The sequence below is a fragment of the Oncorhynchus clarkii genome, chromosome 27 (genome assembly GCF_045791955.1).
Source record: "Oncorhynchus clarkii lewisi isolate Uvic-CL-2024 chromosome 27, UVic_Ocla_1.0, whole genome shotgun sequence".
Taxonomy (NCBI): Eukaryota; Metazoa; Chordata; class Actinopteri; order Salmoniformes; family Salmonidae; genus Oncorhynchus; species Oncorhynchus clarkii.
Window position 1 is genome coordinate 19,063,171 of NC_092173.1, and position 15,793 is coordinate 19,078,963.

At 41.8% G+C, this 15,793-nt stretch overlaps 1 protein-coding gene across 1 annotated transcript in view; it reads left to right on the top strand.

The window, feature by feature from the left end:
- Positions 1 to 233: 233 nt before the first annotated feature.
- The window catches only part of LOC139385720 (tRNA-yW synthesizing protein 1 homolog (S. cerevisiae)), a 67,453-nt gene continuing 51,893 nt past the window's right edge, over positions 234 to 15,793 (top strand). Inside the window, 5 exon segments of the mRNA XM_071131001.1 lie at positions 234 to 284; positions 630 to 822; positions 1,093 to 1,382; positions 3,834 to 3,953; positions 14,485 to 14,631. Coding sequence (XP_070987102.1) covers positions 234 to 284; positions 630 to 822; positions 1,093 to 1,382; positions 3,834 to 3,953; positions 14,485 to 14,631 — 801 coding nt within the window.

Genomic DNA, 15,793 nt, shown 5'->3' on the forward strand with positions numbered 1-15,793 from the left:
TTCCATTCTGTTGGGCAATACTTCACCATCTGAGAAATTAATAGGAGATTTGTCGCCTGGCACAGCAGACACAGCAGGAAATTGCCATTTATTCAACAGAGATACTTTACAGTTCGGGGAGAGGGATTTTTATCTCCAAAGAGAAATTACCAAGGGTGCTCGGCCCGGCCTCCGGCCCAGAGATCTAGTTTTAGATGCTCAGTGCATTGACTCTTTGTGCCCAGTGTTCAATCATGATCCTCTCTTCTTCGAGCAGCATAGAGTGTTGCAGGCAGCTCTTTGCTGTAGGAAACCATAGGGCAAGGGGCACCTTACACTGGCTGCCCTGTAGGGCTTAAATCATTTACAATGTTGCTCTGCTTTGGAGATTTGTTCTGTGTTCAAATTGTTGTCCTCATACCTCATCATTGTGCTCCCTATGGAGCTGTTGTTATTGGTTCCTACTTTCACTGTGGATGTGTGTAATGCAATAAGTTGTCCATAGCTGCATCCTGTTTTTGCATCCAGAAATGGGGCCATTCCTGTATAAAGTTTCAGAGAGATCCTTATTCTATATGTATATGTCACATATTCTGCATTTGTTTATCTTGTGCCACTTTCCAGATTTTTGATGACATCTCTCTCTCCAGTGCTCCAACAAGTTGGTCTGTATGTTCCTATTGGCTGTGTACACTGACGGACATCCCACAGAAAATGCTGAATGGTTCTGTAAGTGTCTGGAGGAGGCATCCACTGACTTCAGATATGGGAACGCCTACCTGAAAGGACTGAGATATGCAGTGTTTGGCCTGGGCAACTCTGTGTATGGCTGCCATTATAATACGCTAAGAGATCTGACAAAACACTGTGTGTCTCCTATCGATATGTTTCCACCATGTGTGGTGCTGCTACTTACACTTGCAATCCGTTTCTTTGCTTATCTGATACTTTCATGGATATTTTTTGCATATTATACATTCCTCTTTTGTACACACTAGAATACTAAGCTCATTCAATCGATTATCATTACCACTATTACTGTTCTCTCCTGTCCCATAGCTAACCATCCACTTTCTCTAAACACATCATTCAACCCCTTCTGCCTTCTCCCTTAGGTGAGTAAGAATGTGGACAAGTGGCTGTGGATGCTGAGCGGCATCCGGGTTCTGTCCAGAGGAGATGGCAACTGCAACGTAGCGAATAGCCACAATGGCAGCGTGCATGCTGACTTTCTGGTCTGGAAGACCAAGTTCCTGAGCTGCCTGCAGGTCCTGGTTGCAGGGCAGAAGAAGGCCTGTAGTGGAAACTGTAAGATGGGCAGCTCATGTAAGACCAGGAACAGGAAGAAACCACAGTCCTCAGTCTTCTCCTATCAGGCATTTCCAGAACAGCTCAGCTCTGAGGTAAGACTAAACATAACTACTCTTAACATGCATACCTCCCATTACTAATGCTATCTCATAGAGCTGATTCATAGTTCACGTAACTCCATGCAGGGTTATGCTGTCCACAATAAGGTATTTCTTATTACACTTTTATCTGGAGTGGATTCCTTGACACTACTGCTATTACTAAACATGCACATACCCTCTTTCTCATATTGTCATGGTAACGTGAGTTAGCGGTGCTACTTTCTCTTCCTGCTGTCTCCAGTGCTGTACGCAGCAGGGGTGATGTTGAGCGAGTAGAGGAGAGTGAAGAAAGAAACTACAGTATGAAGGCTAATCATTTTGATTTATCTACCATGCATCCATTTAGCTTTCATTTAATCCTGCCAATGCCGACAAACTTGTGGTGGGCAACATCATTTTAATCAGCCACGTACCCCGAGGAGTTCCTAAACTCCATAAATATGCATATGTTTTTCTTTATTTAATCAAGCAGCTCCAACAAAAGGTAATGACTTGTAATAAAATGTATCCCATATGGGATCCTGGATGTGTTTAATCATGGATGTATTTAAGATTAGTTGTGGATATATGCCTTAATAAATCAGAAGGAGGTTTGGACCCTTTAGGAGATGCTTGAAGTGAGAGAGGCAGGTCTCTCGTGTACTAGGTGTGAATGATCTCTCCGTATTTTTCATCCACTTACTCTCTCTGTTCTCACCTACAGTTGAAGTCGGAAGTTTACATACACCCTAGCCAAATACATTTAAACTCAGTTTCACAATTCCTGACATTTAATCCTAGTAGGTCAGTTAGGATCACCACTTTGTTTTAAGAATGTGAAAGGTCAGAATAATAGTAGAGAGAATGATTTATTTCAGCTTTTATTTCTTTCATCACATTCCCAGTGGGTCCGAAGTTTACATACACTCAATTAGTATTTGGTAGCATTGCCTTTAAATTGTTTAACTTTGGTCAAACGTTTAGGATAGCCTTCTACAAGCGCCCCACAATAAGTTGGGCGAATTTTGGCCCATTCTTCCTGACAGAGCTGGTGTAACGGAGTCAAGTTTGTAGGCCTCCTTGCTCGCACATGCTTTTTAAGTTCTGCCCACAAATTTTCTATAGGATTGAGGTCAGGGCTTTTTTATGGCCACTCCAATACCTTGACTTTGTTGTCCTTAAGCCATTTTGCCACAACTTTGTAAGTATGCTTGGGGTCATTGTCCATTTGGAAGACCCATTTGTGACCAAGCTTTAACTTTAGCTTTAACGACTGATGTCGTGAGATGTTGCTTCAATATATTCCCATAATTTTCTTACCTCATGATGCCATCTATTTTGTGAAGTGCACCAGTCCCCACTGCAGCAAAGCACCCCCACAACATGATGCTGCCACCCCCGTGCTTCACGGTTGGGATGGTGTTCTTCGGCTTGCAAGCCTCCCCCTTTTCCTACAAACATAACGATGGTCATTATGGCCAAACAGTTCTATTTTTGTTTCATCAGACCAGAGGACATTTCTCCAAAAAGTACGATCTTTGCCCCCATGTGCAGTTGCAAACCGTAGTCTGGCTTTTTTATGGCGGTTTTGGAGCAGTGGCTTTTTCCTTGCTGAGCGGCCTTTCAGGTTATGTCGATATAAGACTTGTTTTACTGTGGATATAGATACTTTTGTACCCGTTTCCTCCACCACCTTCACAAGGTCCTTTGCTGTTGGTCTGGGATTGATTTGCACTTTTCGCACCAGAGTACGCTCATCTCTAGGAGACAGAACGCGTCTCCTTCCTGAGCGGTATGACAGCTGCGTGGTCCCATGGTGTTTATACTTGCGTACTATTGTTTGTACAGATGAACTTGGTACCTTCATGCGTTTGGAAATTGCTCCCAAGGATGAACCAGACTTGTGGAGGTCTACCATTTTTTGAGATCTTGGCTGATTTCTTGTGATTTTCCCATAATGTCAAGCAAAGAGGCACTGAGTTTGAGGTAGACCTTGAAATACATCCACAGGTACACCTCCAATTGACTCAAATGATGTCAATTAGCCTACCAGAAATTTATTCTAAAGCCATGACATCAATTTCTGGACTGTGCCTTTAAACAGCTTGGAAAATTCAACTCATTGTATGTAATCTTCTGACCCACTGGAATTGTGATACAATGAATTATAAGTGAAATAATCTGTCTGTAAACAATTTGTTGGAAGAATTACTTGTCATGCACAAAGTAGACGTCCTAACCGACTTGCTAAAACTATAGTTTGTTAACAAGACATTTGTGGAGCGGTTGAATAACGAGTTTCCATGACTCCAGCCTAAGTGTATGTAAACTTAAGACTTCAACTGTACCTGTCATATTCTGTTCATCTCTCTCTCGTTCTGCCATCACCTTTCCCTATCTACTCCTCTCCCTCTCACCTGCTGTCTCCCGTCCTCCTCTCTTTCCCTCTCTTTCTATCTGCAGGAGGAGCTGGTAGAGTCCAGTAGTGACGAGGAGACAACTGGGTCAGAGGAGAATAGCCCAGGCTCAGTCATCGATGTGGAGGATCTAGGAAACATCTTGAACGGCATCAAGAAAGCCAAGGTCAGTCAGATACAAACCACACTCTGGGTTTTACACTAGCATACTACCTAGAAATGAAGCAATGTAATGGGCATGCATTATACAAGGTTTGCTGGTATGTATACTTGATTGGAACATAGCCATGGTTTCAATTTCAGTTTCGACATACAGTATTTCATGGTACTGTATCTGTGAGGCTGAAGGGTCACCATAGCATTTTATAACTTCGTACTATTGCTCCATAAGCCATTATGATGATTTTTTTTACAACTGCTTTACAACTTCTCCTGGCTGTTTTTGACATGGCATTGTACTACACCAGTCAAAGGCCACATATCCTCTGATTTGCCGACAAGCACATACTCTATTTGGCTTCTGTGATCTCAGGCTCCATGGGGACACCAGAGTGAGTGGGGTCCCCATGGAAGGCCTCATTGCCTTGCTTTAGCAGCTAACACATAAGCTGAACATGTGACTGTGGAGTAAACGTGGTTTCATTGAAGGAAAAGCAGAGCGAGCGGCAGATGGTGTGGTAGACACCAGCCTGGGCAGGAAAAGTGGGGACTTGCATAAGAGTGAGCTGTGAACGTGCTCTGGACGCCCACTCCCCAGACTTCTGGGGATGAGTGACTCAAGATGAGAAGAGGGAGAGGAGACATTTACAGTACTCCTCATCTCGTTTTAGTCACACTCACTACTGAAGAATGAAGGGATGGAGAGAAGCAGTAAGAGCTGCAAATATCCATCCCCTCCGTCTACCTTTCCATTTGATTGACATGTTGATTTGGGGAGACGTCTGTCCACAATAAAGTGCTGCTCTGCCTTAACAACACTATCAACAAGGCAGTTCCTAGATTTGTCGCACATTGACTGCTGTTCAGTCGTGTGGTCAGGTGCTACAAAGAGGGACAATTGGCTCAGAACAGGGCAACACGGCTGGCCCTTAAATGTACAAGAAGAGCTAACATTAATAATATGCATGTCAATCTCTCATGGCTCAAAGTGGAGGAGTGATTGACTTCATCACTACTTGTTTTTATAAGAAGTGTTGACAAGCTGAATGCACCGAGCTGTCTGTTTAAACTACTAGCACACAGCTCAGACACCCATGCATACCCCACAAGACATGTCACCAGAGGTCTCTTCACAATCCCCAAGTCCATAACACACTATGGGAGGTGCATAGTACTACATAGAGCCATGGCTACATGGAACTCTATTGCACATCAGGTAACTGATGCAAGCAGTATAATCAGATTTAAAAAAACAGATTAAAATACACCTTATGGAACCAGTGGGACTGTGAAGAGACACACACACACACACACATGTACAGACATGCATATGCACACACATCCATTGTAATATGGTGGTATTATACATTTTGTATTGTAGATGTGTAATAATGTTATATGATATTTTGTTTTATGTGTGATGTAAGTGCCTTAATGTTGCTGGATCCCAGGAAGAGTAGCTGCTGCCTTGGCAGGAACTAATGGGGATCCATAATAAATATAAATACACATGTCCTGTACATCTGAACCAGAATGGGAACATTTTCAACGCCCACAACTAGCAAATAATTGTGTTGTTCAGTGATAAAAACATATCAAGCAGGCCCAATATTAAACATATGAATCATATCATGATACAAAACATTTGCCTAACCAGGAGGGAAATAATACTTAGGTTGGATTCTTCAAAGTTGACTACAGATAATTATTTATGTATACAAAATAATGTAGTGCAATGTAGTGCAAAATGTTTTAAAGGTGTTTTTGTATTGATTATGAGGTGATTATGGTGTGATTATGAGGTGAAATCTGCATGCTGTAAATTATATAGGCTTTGAGGCATTTTGGCCATTTTGGCCATCTGGAACTGATACTAGTTTGTTTTGCACGTTGTGCAGTGCATACAGAATGAACATATTTAACAGGACTTTGCTGCTAATGATGTGTGTGTGTGTTGAAAATGTAGTATCTTTCCTACAGAAAAATACTTAAGGGTCAGCACAGCAGTGTTTAATGCCAGACAGTTTTCTGGCATCATTCTTGTTTAGGCACCATGGGACTGATATCTCCCCTGATCCAGACTGATGTTGTTGGACAGCAAAGGAGAGGAAAGGAATGTAATTTTCAGCTCTATTTGGGACAGCTGTCACTCAAGCAGAGTTTTCTGCTCTGTTCTGGTCTCCGTGATGTCACTTTCCTCCAGTGTCACCTTCCTGCTCTGACCCCACTCGGACTCCATCCTTCCTCTTATAACCAGGAAGGAGCACTTCTGTCCCAACTGTCAGTCTTTGTGCTTGCCCACTGGGGAAAGAGTGTGTGTTTGCTCAAGACGGGGTGTGAAATGAAGTTGTTTTGTGTGTTTTTAGCATCTCGGGATGGCTGAAGGGTAGTAAAGGCAATGACTTGAGTACGCACATATTTTATCCTTTCCTTCTTTCACTTTAGGTTGAACTTTAATAATTTGGACATATTCTCTTTGTTCAGAATTACCTCTGCTGCAGAGGATAAATTAATTAGAGTTACCAGCATAGAGGAGGTGTGATGGTGTGGGGGAGCTTTGCTGGGGACTTATTTACTACGGAGTAAAACTGGCCACTACCAAAAAGGCCTGATTGGTGGAGTTCTGCAGAGATGGTAGAACCTTCCAGAAGGACAACCATCTCCACATGGGAACTCTGGAGCTCTGTCAGAGTGACAATCAGGTTCTTGGTCACCTCCCTGACCAAGGCCCTTCTTCCACAATTGCTCAGTTTGGCCGGGCAGCCAGCTCTAGTAAGATTCTTGGTGGTTCCAAACTTCTTCCTTTTAAGAATGATGGAGGCCACTTTGATCTTGGGGACCTTCAATGCTGCAGACATTTATTTTGTACCCTTCTCCAGATCTGTGCCACAATCCTGTCTTAGAGGGAGGGAGAGAGTGAGTTCAGCCAGGATTTAGAACGGCTGCCATGTTATTTAATCTCGAAATCTTGATGATGTAAAAATACGACAATCCCCTACGTTTTTATTGACTAACATTTGGGATAATGTGTATCCAATTCTGTTTTGGTGTCTACAAATTGCATATTTGCTTTCACTGGACATATTCATAGGTTTTGAAAACTATCAGAAATAAACTGCACAATGGTGAAGCGTCAATTATCGCTTAACGGCAATGTAGGAGAAGGTGGCGCTCCTGGATCATTCAGACAGAAACCGCGTTAGCCAGATTGGATGACTGGTTCTACCCAGAGACATGTATTTATAGAGTTGAGCATATGCAGTTTCTGCATTATGATTTATTTACTTAAACATTCTCAGACATGTTAGCGCTCCATCAGTATTAACATTACATGTGGAATATTTTTTTCAAATACTATAAAACTGAATGTGAAGAATGAGCATTATAGAGAACAAACCCCTTTTCACGTTATTTAAGATAGAATTTAAATACTATTTTGAAATGATCAGTAAATGTAAAAAGCAATACGCACCATAAAAGTATTTAACACATTTCAAATGAATCTTGATAGGTAATAACCCTGTCTGTCAGGTTTATGAAAAAAGAAAAAGAGCATTATGATGCATTTACATGACACTACAACATTCTATGGCATCCATGTTAGCTCCCCATTGACATTACACGAGGATTATATCATGGCATTGTTGAATACTTGTTACTGATTGGCTTAAATGGCATTATGGCTCTACCACTAAGGGAAGTCAAAGACAGGGGTTTTCAGGTAGTCTAGTACTTACTGTACCTCCATACATCATATTCCCTCTCAAAACACCATTGAGATGGCTGGTCATCAATTGCTGTGCTCAGCTTATATTGAATTCACTGACAGGGTGTCCACCCACTCTGTAGAGTGGGTGAAAACATGCTTTAGTGAGGAAATGTCACTTCCTTATGCTATAAGATACATTAACCGAGACAAATATGAGTATTTCTCAAAAACGTATTTTAACATTATATCCAAAAAGTCAGATTTCTTAACCTAATACATCCGATAATAAGTACAGAGCTCTATTGAGAGTGGTGCCTCTTTCTCGCAGGAACCTTTGTAAAGGCTGTTGGTGGAAGGTGAGGACCAAGGTGCAGCGTGGTACGTGTCCATGATTTTTATTATAACCGAACACTAGAACAAAAATTATCAAAGCGGCACAAACGAAACGGCTCTATCTGGTGAAGACACACAAAACAGAAAACAACTACCCACAAAACCCATGTGGGAAAAAACTACCTAAGTATGGTTCTCAATCAGAGACAACGATAGACAGCTGCCTCTGATTGAGAACCACAAGGCCAAACAACAAAGAAATACAAAACATAGAAACTGAATATAGAATGCCCACCCTAGTCACACCCTGGCCTAACCAAAATAGAGAATAAATGCCTCTATGGCCAGGGCGTGACAACTTTTGAGGATTTTACATGTTGTGGTGGTAATCTGCAAAGTTGTTTCCAAGAGTCGCAAAAGACTAAATGAAACGAGCATGAAACGAGCAGAATTAAACGTTAAAAGATTTGAAAATAAAAAGCTTGCCCAGTGCTCCGTTGACATTTCACAGAAATATTCTAGTTTATGTGATAAATATTTGAAAAACAGTAATTTCGCATTAATATGAAAGTGTATACATAAATGTGAAAATACTAAGTCATGTCTCAAAATCCATATATATCTTACCTCTATATTGTTTTATGAAAGATGACGAGTTAAACAGTGATTCTTTCAGTTTAGCCTTAATTCTCACACAGCATCCAGCCTAGCTGATGAGATTCTATTTACCAGATTTTTGACCACTTTTTTTCTCTGTCCTCCATCAATTTAGTCACCCTAATTTTGGCCATCCTACAAGGGGAACAGATTATGATCGCAACATGAGGTTTGGACCATTGGTTTTCTTAGAGCAGTATCTTCACAATTGACATTGATCAAAAGATGCGTTTTTGATTGGACACCCTACTGGTAGTAAATACAGTAATTATAATAAATGCCTTAAATGCCTGTCTCTTGATAATGTACAGTATATAAATAAATGTAATTCAATGTCATTAAATTGTGACACAGGCAGTGCTCTGGTATATCTTTGTCACAATATGCAGGAGGGCTGATTTTGTCTCTTCGTCATTGTACACAATTGAACATTTGACATCAGAAACTAAGTCAGACTATGGACTGTAGGTGTCAAACGCTGTTTTGTGTATCGACCCCTCTCTGGCTCTTGACTCTGTTGTTGACTCTGCCAGTAGGAAATACAGTATGATGCTTCACTATTGTTCCTCCTATCGATTCTCTTTGACTAATCACCTTGGAGAATAGCTTGGTCAATAGCTATTCATAACTTTACTGCCACATTAAGTCCAGTGAGCTTTTCAAAGACTGATGGCAGTGCATTACACATTTTTGTTGTTTGCTGGGCTCTATCTGGGAACAATGCCAGACAGTGAGTGTTAAATGGATCTTTGGCCTTGCTGCTAGGCTGTTTGCTGTGTTGGGTCTGTTGTGTTGTGTGAGGACCACTGTCCTTAGTGTCCTGTTTCATTGTTGATTCCCCTCAACAAGCATCTGGACCAGGTCTGAGGGGAGGGGAATGAGGGACAGCAGCAGTTACACTCTGTGTCTGTGAGCATCACACAGGGACATGTTTGGACCATACAGAACTACAGAGATACAGTATATAGTGCTCACACTGAAACTCCAGATTACAGCACTCATAGATTGATGTTGTATATCTTTTGGAAAGTCGAATCCCAGTTTATTGGTTGCATACACAGTTTAGCTCCTAACAATGCAAAAAAAAATCAAGAAACATTGGAACAAATCTAATTAACAACCCAAACAGAACTGTGACAGTAGTCACCTCCAATCTTTTATTTTTATTTTACCAGGCAAGTCAGTTAAGAACAAATTCTTATTTTCAATGACAGCCTAGGAACAGTGGGTGCCTGTTCAGGGGCAGAACGACAGATTTGTACCTTGTCAGCTCGGGGGTTTGAACTTGCAACTTTCCGGTTACTAGTCCAACCCTCTAACCACTAGGCTACCCTGCCGCCCCAAATCTGATGTCCAGAAGTGCTTGTCGGTCATAGGACATAATACACATTTTTTTTTGAGTAAATAAAGTAAAACACTAAAATTAACTAAAGACTGCAAAGTTGGCTGGGAGCTAGCAAGAGGGCGACCATCTCCTACGCCATACTGACAGGCCTAGACATGGTCTAATAAGTCAAGGGCTGAGGTGTGGAAGAGCAGTATCCTAAACTTGCTACAAAGTATTTGCCAGAGGAAAAATTCTTCCCAGCGTGAAATAATTCCCAATCATTCTGATTGTGTTCCGATTGTGACCTCATGTTGTAACATTTTCTCACAGCATGAAAATGTTTCCAGTTCAGTAATTGCACTGGGAAGGCTGAACTCATGTGGATGTCTCTCTCACGCCTTCTCTTGCCCTTGATTTAGCTAGCTAGCATAATTAGCTGTTAGCTGGTCGAGATGGCTTGTTCTCAGAGGTGTGCAGTTTAACCTTGTTTGTATAGCTAAATAAACTAATTTAAAAGCTAGGTTTTAGCCAAAGCTATTTTTACACGACACAGGGCAAAGTACAGTAATCCCTTTACACGGTGGAGGAGGATGTGGGAGGACTGTCTGACAAGTGTGAGGGGTTACTTATTCATTCTATCCTACGACAAAAGCCCCCCTCTACCAGGGATGGAGTTCCTCGCTAAACAGGGCTGAACATGGCTTGTCTGACTGAGGACATGCTTCACATTCACCCACACACAAACACATGCATTGCCACCCCTCTCTCTGCAGCATAAACCCAGCTGTAGAGAGCAGATAGAGCTGACAGATAGCTGCTGGCTGGGCTCAGAGCCTCAAACTTTAGTCAGCTACCCCAGCAGTAAGCTAAAGTACTGCACAGCCTAGGAGGTGATAAGCAGACAGAGACAGACAGTGTTCTCTGTACAGCCCCTCAAACCCAGACAGATGCCAACCAGACCTAGACTGTTGATACTTTCGGATGCACAGGCGTTGTTTTGAGACTCAACACCACTGAGGCTGTGCTGAACCAGGCTGTTGTGCTTTTTTGTTGGCCCCCGCTACAGAGAGAACATGGACTTGCTCTGCATTTAGAGAGAGACTATGGGATGTTTGGGTCACTGGCTCTAGTCAATACGTGAGTAAGTGCACTGTCTGATATGAACAAATCCAGCCGCATGAATTGCAAAAAAGTGCAGAAAAAGGCTTGAGTTTTGTTATTGGTGTATATAGTATACAGAATCTTCCAGGCCCCGGTTCTGAAAAATGTATAATTATAGGCATTCTTTAAATCATACTACTATGGTACTGTGATTAAAACAGATGTCATGCTTGATAATACGATTATTAAGATACGGAAATCTTTCTGGTTAGAATGATTTTTTTCTCATATTTTTTTGTGTTGTTAGGCCTAACAAAGTTGATTTACTTTCCCAAAATTCACAAGTTTTCCAGAAATCCTGGTTGAAGAATTGCAGGAAATCTGGGCCTTCCAACCAGGATTTCTGGAAACCCTGTGGTCCTTGTGACTGTCATTGCTAAAACATTATACAAAAAGACAAACATCTCTTGGAAAGGTCACTAGGTGTTGTACTAAGGCTGTCTAAGTATTTTTTGTTGTATTTTATCATATTTTAATTTGCTTGCGCACCACAATGAAATCCCTTAAAGAGTAAATCAGCTTTGTATGTCCTTATTTTATTCATAATTTGTGTACTGTCTGGTCAGGTATAATCATAATTCATATCAGATCTGTGTACAGCTTGCTCTTGTGTACAGCTGTGCTTTTACAAAGTTAAAAAAAACTTGAAGTTCAGCTAATAATCAGGACCAGTGGTTGGAGCTGTGCTGTGAACCTGCTGCAGGCAGACAGTCCCTGGTGTGAGACGTCACCTGTCTGAGAACAGAATTAGCCCTGAGCCCAATGTATGCACGCTTGAATGCAAACACACACTATCCACTCTCCCCACTTTCACACACGAACACGTCCACAACTGCTGACAGACTATATCAGCCCGGCGATAACTAGCCCTTGAAGAGCCCTGTTACTCTGCTACTCTGAGACGATGAGATATAGTAGTACCCTGTAGTCAGGTCTGGGCAGTGGCAGCAGTACCCAATACAAGTAATTTGGTTGGACCGATAAACATGGCTACTCTCCAAGGCCAGTTGTCGATCATCATGGCGTTTGAGAACATGACTCTGTAATACCTATTCATACATTCAGGGAAACTTTCCACCAGGACTTCATTAATCTTGCGTCGGTGTTGTTAAACAGCGAGTCCCTGGAAGCGTGGTGTATTTACATGGTGTACTGTATGGTATGCCTCTCTCCCATGCAGTGTAATTTACTTCACCAGTCTGGCAGATTGACTGGGGGGAGGGAGCTGTACCTGTCTTAAAGAGCCCAGAGCAGTAGCATTGAGTCAGGTACTGGAGAGGCCTTCTACCCCTGGTCCCTGGGGCCCAACGGTGGTGTGGTTGTGCTTGATGGTTATTTAGCAGAGTTAAGTTTTGATTGATAAACTCTGCTTAATTGATTGATTGACTGCAGGGATATTTCCCTTTGAAAGCTAGACTTTCTCATATGTCTTGGCTACAGTAGCGAGTAGCTAATCTGTCAATCAACAAGATGAGTGTCAACATCAGCTTGGTTGATCAAGGTGGGAATCTGTCTTCCTGTCTGTCAGGAACTGCTTAGTAGCTGCAAGGTGAGGCTGGGGAACAGTCACTGCTCCATGGGCATCCAGTCATATAGAGATCTACAGTATATGACTCTGTGAGTGTCCATTGTCACCCAAGAAGTCATGACACTTCAGATAAAATCACTTAACCCTTGATTTTCATAGTCCAGTCAAAAATCAAAGACTGAATTTGGGAGTTATTTTATTTAGGATGAAATGCTTTCAAATTTGCTTGAAATACCCTAGCAATTATCAAATGTCTTAATTTGCTGGGCCAGAACTCTGTTCCCTCTCCTTTGAAGAGTTATCCATCTGTTGGAGACATATTGCATCACAAAAATTCAACAGGTGTTTGAAGTAATTGTCTGCCTACTGTTGTTTGGAATCAATCTACCCTTTTGTTTTGCCATTGTGGTACTTTTTGTTCTATTGATTTTTCCCTGTAGCAGCAGACAAGGTAACAGCCCCGAAGACCTTCTATTCTGTACTGTATATTAATTGAATCAGTATCGCCACTGTCAGCATTGCAGTGTATTACTGAGGGGCATGATTCATGTCTGTGTGATTGGTAGAGCAATGTCCTAAAGCAGGCCCCCTTTTGTCAGCATTGTTCAGGTGGTGAGATTTACAGCTGTAATATCAGTGGTGCTCAGTGACTCATAGCCTCATGGACAACCCTGTCGGGCATAGAGCAATTATCAAGGCCAAGACGGTTGATGATGCCTCAGATTGGGCATCATCACATTTGCCAAACTTATCTTACCCCATCCTGGGCCTAGTTCTGTTTAGTGCCGCATAGTCAATGTCTATGGTTCGTTGTCATGCACAAACAGATCAGGGACCATTCTAATCCTAGCCTATTCAGAGATGACACCCATATGGCCACACACAGTGACGTGACATCACACGTCATTTGGTCTATAAATAATATGTCTTGTGTAATATTTGTAAATACTGGTTTTAAAGACATCATGTTCCCACTGCTGTCTGTGGTTTGACCTGAGACAATTGACATAATGGAATACATGTCTCACTCGTGTCTGGTATTGAAATTTGCTTGTCATGATCAGAGTTGTAGTGTTTAAAGGTAAAGTTCACCCAAATTACAAAGTTACATATTGGTTTCCTTACCATGTAAGCAGTATATGGAGAAGGTTTGACAGTAATCCATGGTTTGGTTTAGTTTGTTAGTTTTGGTTTAGTCTGTCACTGAACGTTTTAGCATTTTTGGCAAAAATCCCATTGAAGTCATGGTACCGATATTAGCATTTTCTGCGCATCATGTTCAAATCATCGTTAAGTGACTTTGTTGAGCTCTTCCCAATACATTTTTTATACTTTCAGATGATTTGGACATAATGTGAAAAAAATGCTAGTATCGGTACCGTCCATGACTTGAATGGAATTGGTGCCACAAAATCCAAAATGTAAGCAATTTGAAAACAGTGACAGGGAAATAAAACCAAATCATAGATTCCTGTCATAACTTGTCCATTGACTGCTTACAGGGTGTGTAGTAATTTAGTAATTTGGGTGAACTTGAACTATTCCGTTAATGATCCAAGAGTGTTGTTTTTACAAGCCCTTATCAAATCACTAAAGAAAATATATTGTTGTCCAATTGTTATTGAAGGTCGGTGTGAGAGTAGTTACGTTTATGTCAATAAAGCACCTTTTTAATGGCCTGCTATGGGGCAAACAAACTAACCCAGAGTTTTGTTTGGCCAAACAAAAACTAACCCAGACTTTGAGGGCAAACAAAAACTAACCCAGGGTTGTGTTGGGGCAAACAGAAACTAACCCAGAGTTGTGTGTGTTTTGCTGCAAAGAAGAGAGAGCAGAGCCAGGAGGATGGACAGATTGTGAAGCTGTCCAGGCTGAATGGAATGATGAAGGCTGAGGAAAAGGAGGAGAGGAGAGAGTTGATCACTGCTGCCCTGAGGGAGGCCCTGACTGTAACGGGATTCGTCCTCCTCTGACGAGAAGTATGAGACATCGGACCAATATGCAGCGTGGTACGTGTTCATCATGTTTTAATGAACAAAATCACTGAACACAAATAGAAAATAACAAATAGAAAGACAGAAACGAAAACCGAAACAGTTCCGTGTGGAACACACAGACACAGAAAATAATCACCCATGAAACACTGGTGGGAAAAGGCTACCTAAGTATGATTCTCAATCAGAGACAACTAACGACACCTGCCTCTGATTGAGAACCATACCAGGCCAAACGCAAAATACAACATAGAAAAACAAACAGACTGCCCACCCCAACTAACGCCCTGACCATACTAAAACTAAGACAAAACAAAGTAACTAAGGTCAGAACGTGACACTGACTAAGTAAGGTAAGGAGCAGACCTTCAGTGCACTTCATAATCACTACAGAAATATAGTCAAGGTACTGTAACACTGGAAGCATTAGAGAAATATAATGGAATTGTGGTTGCACTTCTTTTTACCGTACTGAAGTGCCCAGGTATGCATGCACTTAACATTTACATGGTGGAACGTTACTTCTAGCCATGTTTTATAAAACATTATCTTTAGGACAGATGACATCAGCAACTGATGTACCATCGTTGGTCCTATAGTTCCCTTAATAGCTGCCACTTTGGTGGATAAATTATCCAGCTTCGATAATCTGCTCTGAAACAGACCCACAGCACCAGATGCATCTGAACAGCATGTCCTTAACCTTTGTGTCTACGGAGACACAGGGGAAAAAGTGATAATTCACTAGAAAAATAATAAAGGGGTCATAGGGTGGGGAGGCACTGTGTGTGTGTTGTCTAACGGGATGAGGAACGGGCCAGGATGGAGTGTGTGTAGGGAGAGTGTGTGTGTGTTGCTATGCAGAGAGTAGTGGGCTAGTGCCTTGAGTGTGTGTTGCCTAATGCGGTTTAATGATGCAGCCCGTTCCAATTACCCTCTCTTCCTTCTCTCCACTGCTGCTCCTGCTGGCACCGTCTCCGGAAACTTCACTCTCTTCTCCTCTACCCACTGCTATATCCTTGACTCGTGGTCCTCAACATAGTGGTGAGCATCAATATGGCAGGTGTAATAGATTTATAGATTTCCTTCCTGCATTTGTAAAAGAGCTCTAATGCCTAGAAGATGCTAATCAATCCAC